The 14520-nt window shown below is 35.3% G+C and overlaps 1 protein-coding gene across 4 annotated transcripts in view; it reads right to left on the bottom strand.

The window, feature by feature from the left end:
* Adgrg2 (adhesion G protein-coupled receptor G2) overlaps positions 1–14520 on the bottom strand; it is a 142550-nt gene that overhangs the window by 67814 nt on the left and 60216 nt on the right. Inside the window, exons 4-10 of one of the 4 annotated variants that reach the window (XM_003466385.4) lie at positions 12964–12999; positions 10522–10560; positions 10399–10422; positions 8860–8898; positions 6876–6917; positions 4488–4541; positions 822–874 (exon numbers count right to left, since the gene is read on the bottom strand). In XM_003466385.4, the coding sequence (XP_003466433.2) occupies positions 822–874; positions 4488–4541; positions 6876–6917; positions 8860–8898; positions 10399–10422; positions 10522–10560; positions 12964–12999 (287 nt within the window). The remainder of the gene's footprint in view (positions 1–821; positions 875–4487; positions 4542–6875; positions 6918–8859; positions 8899–10398; positions 10423–10521; positions 10561–12963; positions 13000–14520) is intronic. The other 3 variants (XM_013148915.3, XM_063242962.1, XM_003466386.4) reach the window with 3 other exon arrangements.

The raw sequence follows: 14520 nt of genomic DNA on the forward strand, positions 1-14520 counted from the left end.
AATTTTTAAATATATACTCTCTAACAAGAAGTTGCTCTTCACTTTGACCCCTTACCTATATCTTAAAGACTGATTCCTAACTCCATGGGATACCATCTACTAGATAATCACATTGCAGTTCCATAGCTAAGGGAGAGGAGGGGAAAAGTATTGCTCAAAAGTTAACTCATGTTGGCCGTGACTGTTTTTGGTTTATGATTATTTTTTAAATTTCCAAGCCAGCAGCACTCATGGGCTAATTTCTGTCTTTCTTCATTCAAGAGTTCCTGCAAAAGGACAGTATCAAAGCTTTCTCAATGACAACTCCCATATTTAAGAGACTCCCATAAGCAGGGAAACAATAGCAACCATGGTTGTCATTTTTAGCACCCAGTTCATGGCCTGACACATAGAAGGTGTTCAGGAAATGGTCCCTGAATAAACAAGCACGTTTGGCTGGGATACTCAGAACCAATCTAGGTTATACAAAGACAGATATCACTGGGTTCCCCCATAGGGGAACACAATCCAATTTGGAAGATTATTCTTAGACTCAATACCATTTCTTTTTGCTAGGAATTCCTAATGTGATTTAAAATGTAAACTGGGAATGGAATTGCATCATAATGCTTATTCAGTAGGAAACCTAGTAAAAACTAAAATATAATTATTTATTAACGAAACATCATGATTATTAGGAATTTAAGCTTTTATTACAAAAGTATGAATTTCTTATGTTTGGTCATAAAATTGAAAATGCCAAATATCATAAATAATCTGAACTTCCAAAAAGCATGCAAATTTGTTTTTTCAAGATTTCAGTAAGAAAAATTAAAACCTACCTGGGTAATGTTGGGTTCTTGGTCTTGAAATGTAATCTCGCCTCTAAAAAACACTAAAAATAAATTTTCAAAAAGAAATTTGAGACTTGTATCTTTACAGTTTGTGGATTAATACAATATGTAAAAATATTACCAAACTGCTTTATTAGCAGGTTCAAGTTCTCTGCTTTTACTCCCATTTATTCTCTTTCCAATAAGTTACACAATGATTATTAACATAATTTCCAGAAAATATGAACCATAATTTTATATGGGGAATTCAGAAAGAGAGAAACTTGTCAAGAAATTTTTGTCCACATGTGCTTCTTTTCAGAACTTTACTTCCCTTAAAGGTACCTGGTGGTTCTACAGTTAACTTAAAAATCTTTTCAAGTTTCAGTGGTGGTTACATAGATAAAGAAAGGAGGGAAACAGGGTTTCTTAGCAGTTAGCACTATGGAAGTCTATTTATACTCTGCCAGTTTTTTCATTTTTGTTTTTATTATTAAAATACGGCTACTCAGTGCAGTGTCATTCCTAGAACACGGCTGAGCTTTTGCTTTGGAACGTGAACAGTGTGCAGGGCAAATCCTCTCTTTAGCTGAACAAGTCAATGTTCCTTTTGCTCTAGAAACATCAAAATCTTTTGTTCTTAAAATGCTCACTTTTGGAAATATAATCTTAATTTTAGTCAACTTCTGTCTTGTGGGAAACTTGTAGGGGCTTTGACTATAACTGGAAATAGAGAAACCTAAACAGAGGCACATGGATGCATTCCACACAGGGACTAAAAACAGGTCTCTTGAGCAATAGGGCAAGGATGCTGTATAAACCAGAACAGGGTCCAGGCAATGTTTCTGTATTTCAGTTTTCACTAGGTTTGCTACTGAATAAGTCAGTTTGCAAATACTTGAGTTTTTATGGACCATATAATCTCTGTAGGAACTTCCCAACTTTTCATGCAAGCAGCCGTAGATAATATGTAAGTACATGGGCATGGCTGTGTGCCAATAAAACTTTGTTCACAAAAACAGACGGCTGGCCATATCTGAGGTGGTCAACACCTAGACAGGTTGGAAGAGCTGCTGCTGCCACTATCTCCTTCTCCTCTCCCTCTCCTTTTCCTTAGGTGCTTGGAATTGAACATAGGGCCTCTGCACCACGCTGTCACTGGTGTTATTTTCTAATTTTTTACTTTGAGATAGGGTCTCACTAGGTTGCTACATTGCCTACACTGGGCTTGAACTTGTGATCCTCCTGCCTCAGCCTCTTAGATTGCTGGGATATAGGGATGCTCATCTTCTTTTACTGCACTCCCAAGTACAGTTGATTCTCATAGGTATATAGCCTACAATCTACTTCTACTTAGTAATGAATGGCAGGCAAACTGCTGGATCAGTGATTAACATGATTTATTTCATCAACTTTTCTACTGAGAACTTCAATTTTTACAGTCATACTGAGATCTCAATACAGAATATAATTATTAAAAGCAAAAATATTTGATATCTGCATAGGATTATTTAAGCATTTTTAAAAGAACATCTTAGCTTTTAAAAGCCTATTTAGGTTCTTCGTGTATGCATGCGCTGACACCCAGAGTGCCTCCTCCTTCTTGTTGAGTGCATGGGAAGTTTTGTAAATGTGCTGGGAACACAGTGATTCTGATTGCACAGAGCCACTATCTTTTGACCCTCAGTATAACTCTTCTTGATCACATCCCAGCTTCTTCATCAACCCCCATTTCTTTCCATAGACCCAGATTAGAAACCTGCAAGAAGCAAAGTTTTTAGTTTCTGACAGGACACCATGGGATCTGTGGTGCTAAAAGAGCTGGTTCCCTTGATGAAACTGTTTCCACCAGAAACTAAAACAAATGGTCAATTCAGTCATTTAACTGGGGAAAACCTTACTCAAACCAGCTTTATGGCATCTGTTATTCAAGATGACTAGGCTTTCTACCCCTATACATTTCAAACAGTTATTACACATCATGCAGACATAGTGGAATTAATCACCAACCAAAAACACAGATGAAACACAAAAAACCATGACATTATGGGGAATTCAGTAAAAAAAAGTGAGAGAAAGAGGGAAGAGAAAGTTATACAATATATGAAACTAAAATGTATCCACTAGGTTTTCTTTTTTTCCTTAATCAAAACCAGTTAACAATCCCCTCCTATATTCTACTGGAAGCACACCAGCAGAAAGTTTAAACGAGAAAATCTTATACCACACATCAGAAAGTGTGAAACATTCTTTTAGTAAGAAATGTTGTTTCTGTTGTCCAACCTTAATTTATTTTACTTGAAATTGTTACTTGTTATGGTTTCTACTTAGATGTTCCTCAAGAGCATCATGGGCTCACAGGTGGAGCTTTTGGAAGGTGTTTGGATTATGGGGCTTACAGCTGACTTGGTATTTCGGAAGAGGCAGTCGTGGGGGATGGTAGGGGAGGCATGGTATGGAAAGGTTTATCATCCTCCTTTGCTCTTCCCTTTTTTCTGATTCTTGTCTACCGTGATGTAAACAGCTCACCTCCTCCATACCCCTTTGCTGCTCTGCCCCTCTGCCACACTGTCCCGCCTTGGAACCAGCTGACTATGGACTAAAATGTGAACCAAAACAAACCTCTCACTTAAATTGTAAATGTTGGGTATTGTATCCCAGCAATGAGAAAGTGACTAAGATATTACCCATGTATTTCAAACAAATTATGAAACTATTGTAAGGAACAAAATAAAAGGAAACAGGCCTGGGAATTTAGCTCAGTGACATAAGCACCTGCCTGGTGAGCGTGAGGTCATGAGTTCGATCCCTGGCACCAAAAAAAAAAAAAAAAACAAAAAAACAAAAAAACAAAAAAAAGGAAACACTTCTATAACAAGTGTTTATTACTAGAGTTATACCACGCCTTTATTATCATAAAATATCTTGTCACTTCCTTTTCTCTCTTCCCATGACTCCTATCACACCATATTTTCATTTTTCACATTTATTTTCACAGGTTTTAATAAAGAAATGAGCCCATAGAGCCAAATCAATGTGAGAAAAGTAGTTGTTTCATTCCTGTAGCCCATGGCATAAGAGGAAAATATCCCCATTCCAGGAATAGTATTTTTTCAAGAGATTTTCACCTCAATTTTTTAGAATAGTGGACAGGCTTACAGAAAGCAAAACACACCATAAACACTACTGGAATTAAGCATTTTAATGAATGGGGTGCATATGAGATTTCAACATGCTAGCAGTCTGGTTTTATTTTTAACAAAGAGTAACATCTTGTTTCTTAGCTATAACCCTTAAGGTCCTAGGAAAAGCTTGAGGAATTTACATATAAAAAGTGACTGAATTATTAATAGCAATTTCAGTGTTGTACTCATGAATTAACTCTGAGGGTATAAGTTATAAATTGAAAGCTATAGTGAATGCTATCTACAACAAATAGTTTTCACTATAGTTATAGTTTTCACTTCATGTCTCACATTAAAGAAGTTAATCTATTGTCTCACTAGAAAATGGGAAGATAATTTTAGTCATATCAAAAATTTGCTTTTTTATTCAGCACTATTAATAGCCAGGTAGTATGAAAAGAGACAGGTCAGGGAGACACACATACATGACAAGAAAGAAACAAATCATTTTTCTTTATGGCACAAATGTATAATGCACACAAGAACTAACCTGAGTCTTTGCAAATAGTTGACAAATTGCAGATGTTTCTCTGGGATTTGACTCCTGCAATCAATTAATCAATCAATCAGTCAGTCAGTCCGTCAATAAAAAAACAACTCACCTGGTTAGGCATACGAACACCTGTACTTATATACTACACTGTGAAGAAAACTCACAAAGAAAGATATCAAATGTGAACCAAAAATATCAAGAAGCTAAATACAATTGGTTGAATTCCAGAAAGACGAAAGGAATGAGACAGTTTTCCTTTAGTTGGTAAGCAATGGGACTTGACTCTACTATTCTTTAGTATACCAGTTCCAAATATTTCTGTTCCATTTGCAGTGAACACTCTCCTGTCTGACAGAAACAGAGTACCATGGAAACAATTCAAGTACAGACTTTAAATGGAAGAGCCCTCAATTATAGATCTTCCTTTTTCCCTGGGTGGGTGGGTGGGGTCTGGAACAATCTTGTGTTGATCTTAGCTCTTTGTGCAAATGCATGTATTAAATAACATTAATGACATTATATTCTTTCAGGAGAAAAAAACACTAAACTCAAAACACATTTGCTGAGCACCTACTATATTCTACAGGTTTGGAGAGGTTCCGGATACAGACCCTGCCCTCAAGGAGCTTACAATCTAGCGGGTAATCCCAGCCAGTAAATAACAAGTTTTAGTGATGGCCAGGATGTCAGACCACACAGAAATACAAAGGAGACAGAGGAATGGGAGATGAAACGAGACAAACTGAAACAAACACTTCACACAGACTAATCTGAAAAACACTTTCTCCTTTGGTGAAAAGGGAAAATACATCTCTTTCTTAAATTTGAAAAGTGTTTAAGGTTTACTTCTCTAGAAATCATTCCTTCCTTAATTGGATCCTTTTGTTGAAGGGCAAGAAATCCATAGTAAATGGGAGAGGCAAACGCTGACAATGTACTAAGCAAACTGCCAAGTGGGAAAAATTATTATATTAAGGAATCTTTTGGTCTCCTTATTAGGTCTTGTTTGGACAGAATTATATATGCAATGCCCAACTGCTAGCTTATGTCTATTGCATATTATGAGTCCTTCGTTTTGTTCCTCTGAGAAAACTAGTTTGGATAAAAGCTAAAAATATAATTTGACTTAGTGTATGTGTATGGCTTTTGCCAGAATGATTTATAGGCATCATGCTTCAGCTAAGAGTTTTGATTCTGTGAACAAACTGAATTTAGTTGCCAAGTTACCCGACATGTGGATTTCTATACTGTTCCACAGAAGTGTTACCCACACCAAAAGAGAAAGAGTTCATGTTAAATATACTTGCTTACAGATATAACTCATTATAACATATACACTAGGCAAATGCAGAGTATATAGATGGTAGGTAGTAATATTTTCAGTGTCTCTTAAACCACTGGCCCATTGCTCTCTGACTTTTTCATTCTACCTGCCTCATCTTTCAACTTTACCCGCACCTCTGTTTCCAGTGATGTGTGTATTTTTGCTGCTCATTCATACTGAAAATTTTTTCTCCTATTTGTAGGACTATTATCTGTAATCTCCCCCAAGGACATGGCCACAGAACATTCCTTAAGTCCTGAGCAAGAAAACTTTGTTGGAAAAGGGTCAGATAGTAAATATTTTAGGCTTGGCGGGTCATATGGCTTCTGTTATTTCACTCTACTATTCTATGTGGCAGAAAAGCAGCCACAGAAAACATGTAAACAAATGAGAAATGACAGTGTTTCAATAAAACTTCATTTACAAAATAGGTAGTGAGTCAGATTTGGCTCACTGGCAATAGTTTACCAATTCCTGCTTAAAACTAGTGAGAAGTCCTTGTTGAGCATACCTGTGCAATCTTGCAGCGGGTGCTTAAAAGTACTATATACCTCTTCCTTACTTTCAAAAGAGTTTGACCGTCATCTCCAACTCTTGTACTAGTTTCATGCTGTTGATAAGCTTACTACTACTAGTCCCTCTATTTCCTGTGCTAAGGAAATGTTAGAAATACCTTTTTTAGGCTGGGGATGCAGCCTAGCAGTATATCACATGCTTAGCACAAGAACCCCTGAGTTCCATCCCCAACAGAAAGAAAAGAATAGGAAAGAAAGACTTGTGGAGTTATTGCCTTCATCTGCATGCATGTTCATGTCAGTTACTTGATCTCTTCCTTATACTACAAGATTATTGAGCTGGAGCACTGTACCTGATCATTATTACCTAGCCCTAAATGCCTAATACAACTTCAGGTACCCAGGGCATTCACATCTATTCATTAAGAACAGATTTTATTTTTGAAAAGTAGGAAAAAAAGGAGGAAGAAACCATAAACACAAGCCATTTGCTTAATCTTATTTTAGTTATAAAAAGAAAGTCTTGATATTGATAATAAGTCATACCTGATGCATTGAAGGTTTTTACTATAGTGATTTTAGCTTTTTCTGCAAAGAAGCAATTTAGATATTAGAGCAGAATTGTTGCTTGTTTTTTAAAAAAAAACAATTTGCCATGAGCATCATTTTTTAAAGTGAAGTGCTAAGAAAATCACACTGTTGACATTTTAAAGACACTCTTGGTGATCTCAGCAGCAGAGTGGATGGGACTCACATACACAGAACATGTAGCATTGCTATGGGGTGGGTCTGGGTGTACCCAGTTGAGTCATATCCATTATACACCTCGGTGCCCTGTAATCCTGTTTTGGTTTCTAGGTACTGCTGCTAGACCAATGAATTAGAATTTACACTTCAGATACATAAAATTAAGTTACATAGGGCATTCAGGTAATAGGTCATAAAGAACAGGTGACTCAGAGTAAAAAGTAATGTGAATAAGTATACATGGGATCTAAAATACTCCTGCTACAGTCCACAATTAAGCACCCAGCTATTTTTCAGGAGTCAATACAACACTTTTCCACTGAACTGAGGTAAAACTATTCTCAGAAAGGTAAGACCATTCAAACAAGCCTACGGCAGAACCAGAACTGTTGAAAGTTAGGGACTTATAAGCAAATATTCACCTGCTGTGAAGAAGCAAACATTAGAAATATCTTTCCAACATGGCTTAAAGGCAGAGCCTATGGCTTATTCCCCATAAAATGGTGAACCAGGCTCAGAAATCCTTACTGTAAGGATAGCCAAATACAAGAGGCTGTATTCAGGGCACAGATTTGCCAGGAGTTATGTCTCTTAGGGCAGATGGGCAAAATCTGAAGAAAAGATCAAGCTCAGAGGGTGGAGACACACTTAAGAATGATGTTAATACTGACAGTTTCAAAAACTTCGTGTTTGCGTGTGTGTATGCGTGCGCGCATGTGCGCGCGCGATTATTGAGTTCATTTCAATCTGTGACTCACAGGGAATGTCTGGTGGTAGCTATAGAGGCAGATGGCATCTTCCATCATCATTAACAATCCTTTAAATATATTACATTGTATTCTCTGATATTTCCTTTTCCAGAGCAAAATAACCCACAACTATGAAATGAATTTGTGACTTTTACAGTGGTTTTGGGGGAAATATTCAACCTCACAAGTAACTAAGAATGTAAAACAAAATCTAAGGAACTGAGAGCAAGATTTAATAATATGCAATGTAGTCTTAGCAAAGACATAGTGTAATTGTCATCCACTGATGGTGGGGAGATTGCTGGGTACAACCTTTCTAGAAGGTAATTGGGAAGTATGTATCAAGGGCCTTAAAATAAGCATACTGCTGACCCACTATGTCTAATCCTTGGAATATACCCTACAAAAATCAGGGATGAATACAAAGATGTTGGCACCAGGATGCTCATTGCAACAACTTCTATTAAAAAATACAAAGAACTTTTAATGTTCAACATACAGCACACAATGGAATATCATCAAGCCACTCAAGAAAGGGACACTGGCAAATACCACTTAATATGTAGTCAAAGAGCATGATAGAAAAAAATCTATGTAAACTATTTTGCAAAGGATATATACATAGAGTATATGTTTATAAATACATATGATACTGAATAAAATATACACCAAATTATTAACAGTAGTAGTCTATGAAAAGTAACATTAAAGATGATTTCTATTTTCTTCTTTATATTTCTCTATGTTTTCCATTTTTTATGAGCCAGTGTTTCACTATGATAATCAAAGTAACATTACAGGCTATATAAAATGGAGTGCTATAGCCACAAAAGCTTGGAAGTTTGGGAGCATGATGACAACAGAATCATAGTTCAATGTCAAAGCCAAAGGAGTAACATATCAATAGTTGAAGGTGCAGGAAAGTAAGCAGAGAGACAAAGGAAACTCTTTTGTAATCCAATGGATCACACAAGTCAGAAACTCAAGAAGCCACAGAAATTAAGCTATAATATTTGGAAATAACTTGGTATTACCTGTTTTGTTTAAAGTAGACAATATGCTTGAAGTGGCATCTGAAATAAAATAATAAAAATTAGCATAAATACTAGCATGGTGAACAAATATGAGTTTCCTCAGGTTCCTTAAATGTTTTACTTTTCCCCAAATCTGGGAAAACATAACAGTTTTGCACAAGCCAACTGGTACTACTAAATGCAGCTGTTCCTGGTCATCATCACCTTATCCATTTACCCATGCCCAGAGACAAGCGCCTAGCAAACATTCATTCTTTCAAAATGTGTTTCCTAAATGTCAGTTTGTATGTCTAATACATAGCAACACTCTTACAATCATAGATTGAAATAAAGCCATATGTTGCTTAATCGTTTATCCTCTTTTATCTCTATGATAATGAAAGTCTCTGAGGGACATGGAATTTCCAACACTAATGCCATCTTTAACAGATAGCCTTGGAGGTATTTCACACATTTTTACAGGTACACTCTTATAGAGCAACTTGAAATTTTGATTTTTGTGGGGAGTGAGGTGGGGGACAGGTAATGGGGATTGAACTCAGGGCTTTCACACTTGTCCATTTCTTACTGTTTTGTTTTTCAGCCAGAGTCTCACTAAGTTGCTAAGTTGTTTGGCCAGGGCTTGAATTAGCGATCCTCCTGCCTCAACCTTTCAGAGTGCTGGGATTACAGGTACGTGCTACCATGCCCAGTAAAACTGGATGTCTTAAATATTGCATTCAGCTAGCTCATTAAGAGAACTTATTTTGATCCTAATTTAAAATTCAATTTAAAATCTATTATATTAGTATCTCTTTAAATTAAAATGATTCTACAATTTATTATTTTGGATAAAATTTTAGGAAAATTAGGCATGTATTACATTATCACACTTATACACACAAATGGACACACACACACACATCCAAAACCTTCTGCCAAAGCTAAACTGAAGATATTCTGATTGCAGTAAAAAGTAGTTACACATAAAAATGATAACCTTTGGTCCTCCCCCAGGGCTGCATCTGAATTTAAACCAGTTTTGATCAGAGAGATAGAAACAATGTGCTTATCCACCCTGCCAATCTCTCTCAAATACTTTTCTCTAGTACGATGAGGCCAATATTCTCTTTTCACACTCATTAAAAATTGATAATATCATCTATAAAAAGGTTGTCTTTGAACACCCTGTGCCTCCAGCCTATGTTGAATCATATTGAAGTCACTGGATGTGCTTTCCACATTTAAACAACCTGTCACATAAAACTTGTTGGCATTGTGTTGGAAACAAGTGAAATGGAACTCAAAATGTGATCAATATTTTTTTTCTCTTCTAGAATAGTTAGAGCTTAGAAGAGTGCTGTGAGAGTTTCATCACTTAACTAGAAAGTCTAAGTAACCCTTGACGGTTGAGAGGGTTTGTTTTTGATTTTGGGGGTTATTTGAAATTATTCAGCGTACTAAGAAATAATTTAGAGATAGAAATCTTCAACAACGTTCATTATACTTCTATTCACATTAAAGGTTATAAATTTTCACTTGCTTCAGAAAAATTCTTACCATCGAGGTGTGTAGTTTCAACCTCTTTTTGTTCCAAGGAGAAAAATAATACAATGATACAATTAAAACTTAACAAATTGGGCTAAATATAGTTTTTAATTTTTTTTGAAATCTTGCCTGTACCATTGGATGAAGGGACAAAACTGATAAAAGGTGGGTCAGCTGAAAAAGAGAGAGAAAAAATTTAAATAAATACTTTGAAATAATTATTTATTATGTTTTAAGGAGTCAGATCTTTTGAGAGATAATTATAAAAAAAGTAGAAAACATGCTATGATGCACAAGGCCTGCTTCTACCTATAAAATATCATGGAAATAAATTTCAGAACTACATCAAAATGAAAGAAATACTGCTTTCAAAAATTTTCAGCCAAGAAAGTTCTAGAAATATTTTAATAACTTGTTGAACTATAATCATGAAATATATTGACATATTGGCTCCATTCTGTTATAATGATGCCTGGCAACTTTTTCCACTGTGAGCTTAGCATTACAAAAAAAATTGCTACTACTCAATATTGTACCACCTAACACAATTTCCTGGTAAGCTATTTTAAAACATAGCTGCTATTAAGACAATCAATCGAGACATAAATTTCCTGTGGGACAACTCCATTTACACTAAGACATTAATCTATGACATACATCTCACATGTTTAAATATTTAAAAGATTCAATGGCTTGACTTCTATCTAAACATAGGAAAAATGGACACAAACATTTTACAAAGAAAATTCAATTTTGCAGTAGAGAGCCTGATTTGCAGCCTGTGTGGACAAAATTTGGGTGTGTCAAGGCGCTTGGCTGACCCGTCTGTTTTGGACTGTTCATGCCTTGGCTGAAACACACCCTGTCTGTCTGTCCCACATTATCCCATATTTCATCATTTACTACATTTATTTTTTAATACCAAGGATATTTCTTGAGGAATATGTCTGTTTCTGCACAGCACAACTCCAAAGTGTGAAGGACCCCTTTGTCCTTGGGGCAGAACAAAATCTTTGGCTAAAGATGAGTTTTAATTAATGACTATTAATTCTTCTGAATGTTGATAAATGGTGACACCATGCAAAGAACAACTCTGTACGCACAGCTGCATCAAATCCTTGACTCTACACTTGCTTTTACCTTCCTATTTGTGCAGCTCTTCGCCGGGGCATCTTGTGACTAGAACCAGTGTGTGTACCCCCAGATCCCCATTTCTCATTCCATGAAAACAAGACTTTGTAGACAACACCATGATTAAATTTGCTGAACGCTATTTTACTGCAAAAGTTTGGCATGGTCAAAAGAGCTAAGGCTTTGGAGGCTTGCAGTTGAGAGATCAAATCTTTGCTCCCTAACTTAGTAACTCATATTAATGATAGCTACTATTCATCAAGAGTTGACTCCGTGCCAGCTTACCTCATTTGATCTTTACAAATATTCCATGAAACAGGTATTGTTAGTTTCTCCAGTTTACAAAGGAGGAAACTATGGCATAGAAAGTTTAAGGAATTTGCCCAAAGTCAGAACTGCCAATGGAGGCATAAGAATTTTGGTCAAATTCAAACTCCAATAGTCTAGAGCTCCAGAGAACATGTGAATATCAGCAGTTTTCCCTCTGAGCCTTAGTTTTCTCATCTATGATATGAATATAACTTTTTATATGTTCCAAGGTTGAAAGGGGTGAGATGATGTCTGAAGATTTCCAGGCACATAGTATGTACACAAGAAGGAACTACATTTATTATTAATTTGATTGAACTAAATGAATGAATAACAGTAGAAGGTCTTGGGAGTTTGATCCCTGGTACCAAAAAACAAAACAAACAAACAACCAAAAAACAGTAGAAGGTCTTTTTCATACAACTTAGGATAGAAAGGGAGTTGTCTCACTTCTTCTCATTCTAACAAGTATGATATATCAGAAAGAATACAGAAACAGGAGTCAGAGAAGTCATGGGTTGTGTCCATGATTTGAGCAAGAAACTGTGATATCTTTGACAAATTACTCAGTTGTTCCAGGCTTCTTTCCCTCAATTAAGGGGTAGAGCTGGAGTACTTATCTCTACGTCCAGCTATAATCTTGAGTTGGGGTACAGATCCTAGTTCCTGTCAATACAGGTTCTAGTTACAAATTTCTTTTTAATTTATTTGCTTTTTCATTGTAGTGAGGGCCTAGCTCTTAAAAGCCTTTTGAAAAATATTATTTCAGTGAGGGCACTGAGGGTGTGTGTTTAAGAGACCATCTTATCCTTTAAAATGTAAGAACAGGTGGAGTGTTTAATTTCTTGATACTCTAGAAAACATGAACTGAAGAACTGCAGCAGCTGCCATAATGTAAATCTACATTATTCCCCAGCTATTTACTTCCCAGCTCTGTTTGGCCATACAGAAGAATCGATTTGCCTGTCTTGTCTATGTTTGCTATTGATTTTTCAGATGTAGATTTAATGACATAATTTAAGTAAGCTACTTGGAGGAAAACAATTTTGCAGTATCAGACCATATGCCATATTGGCAGGAAAACTTTTAGAACAATAATTTTCTTAAAATTCCCCATTCATCAAATAATAGTCTTACCAGGTGGTGATGACAAACTGGAATTATCAGCATTTTCTGTCAAGGAAAAAGGTGATATAAAATTAGTTAAGTTTATGCACAAATTTGTGGGAGTGTAACATCTGTAATGGCAATGAATGTAAATTGAGCTGTAAACAGCCACCAAAAGAGTGTAATATGTTAACTATTATTTTGAACACCCTGATGCAGTGATTTTAATTCCCTTCAAGATACCTCTGGTGAGGCAATACTCTCAATTTTTCACTGTGGATGGTGTTTCCTGTTTTTTATTATATAATGGTTTGATGCATTTCAATCTAAAGTGATGGCCAAGATCTTCAGTTGTTGGGAAATACTGAAAATGTGTAGAAAAAATGTATATGCCTGCATAAATTATACTTTCACTAACTTCACTTCCTTTTAACACAAACTTTGTGCCTATTATTGCCACATCTTTTTAAAAAATTTTATTTAAGGAGAAAAAGAAAAAAAACATAAAAAGGGTACAAGTTATACAGAATTTCAAAAAAAAACAGTAGGAAATCACTAGTTAATAAATTACATATTGTCATCTTAGAAATGGTTGTTCAAGTTACAAAATTAAAGCATATAAAATGGACATTCAAACAGTGAAACTGAAAACAGTTCTGTTCAGTGATCCAACAAAAACTCAGAAATATGGTTATCTATCTTATATGCTTAAATATACATGCAGTTATATCTTGTAGAGCACTTTATTTTCCTCTCTTTTTTACAATGACAGTTACACATTTTGGGTTTTATTACTCCCATAGTTCTTAATACTTTTTTTGAAGAGAATAAAACCCAATGTGACATAACAAAACAGTCAGTCAAATCAAAAGGATGGATATAGTACATAATGTAAAAACAGAATACAAGGTGATCAACAGTGGTTACCATAATGCCTCTTGCTAGCTTAAAAAGAGCTGCCTATATCATCAGTTATAATAAAATTGAACAAAACAGTAAAGAATAAAACCAAAACACTTGAGACATTCCAAGACTTCAAAAGAAGATAATAGTCAAACCAGAATGGGCATCATAGTGAACCTTATTTTCTTCACAGTTGTTGCCTACATTCTCAAACTCGGTACTATCAAGCAAAACAGAATAGAGGAAAATCAGTCAAAACAAGATGGTGAGAGCAATACAGGGTTTCCAATCAAATTAATAGGAAATCAAAGTGGGTTACTATAATATATCCTGCTATTTTTATTTATTTTTCCCTTAATTAAAAATATAAAAATAAAAAAAAATAATAAAAAAGGAGATTGAGATAAAAGAGGACATAACAACAAAACAGCACAGGTCAGAACCTAACCATGTAAATAAAAAGAAGAAAATAAAAATCATCTAAAAATTTCATCATCTGGAGGTAAATGACATTAATATTTCGGCATATGTTCTTTCCTTTCTATGTGTATACCTACATGTGTATATAGATATATGCAAACATGTGTTTATATATTTATATGTATATAAATATATACATATTTATATACCACAAAGAACTATTTATAACTTGATTTTTGTTGTGCTAGTATGTTCTGAAATTTG

This window comes from Cavia porcellus, unplaced genomic scaffold (assembly GCF_034190915.1).
Source record: "Cavia porcellus strain 051 isolate PalLab524CR breed Dunkin Hartley unplaced genomic scaffold, mCavPor4.1 scaffold_33, whole genome shotgun sequence".
Classification (NCBI taxonomy): domain Eukaryota; kingdom Metazoa; phylum Chordata; class Mammalia; order Rodentia; family Caviidae; genus Cavia; species Cavia porcellus.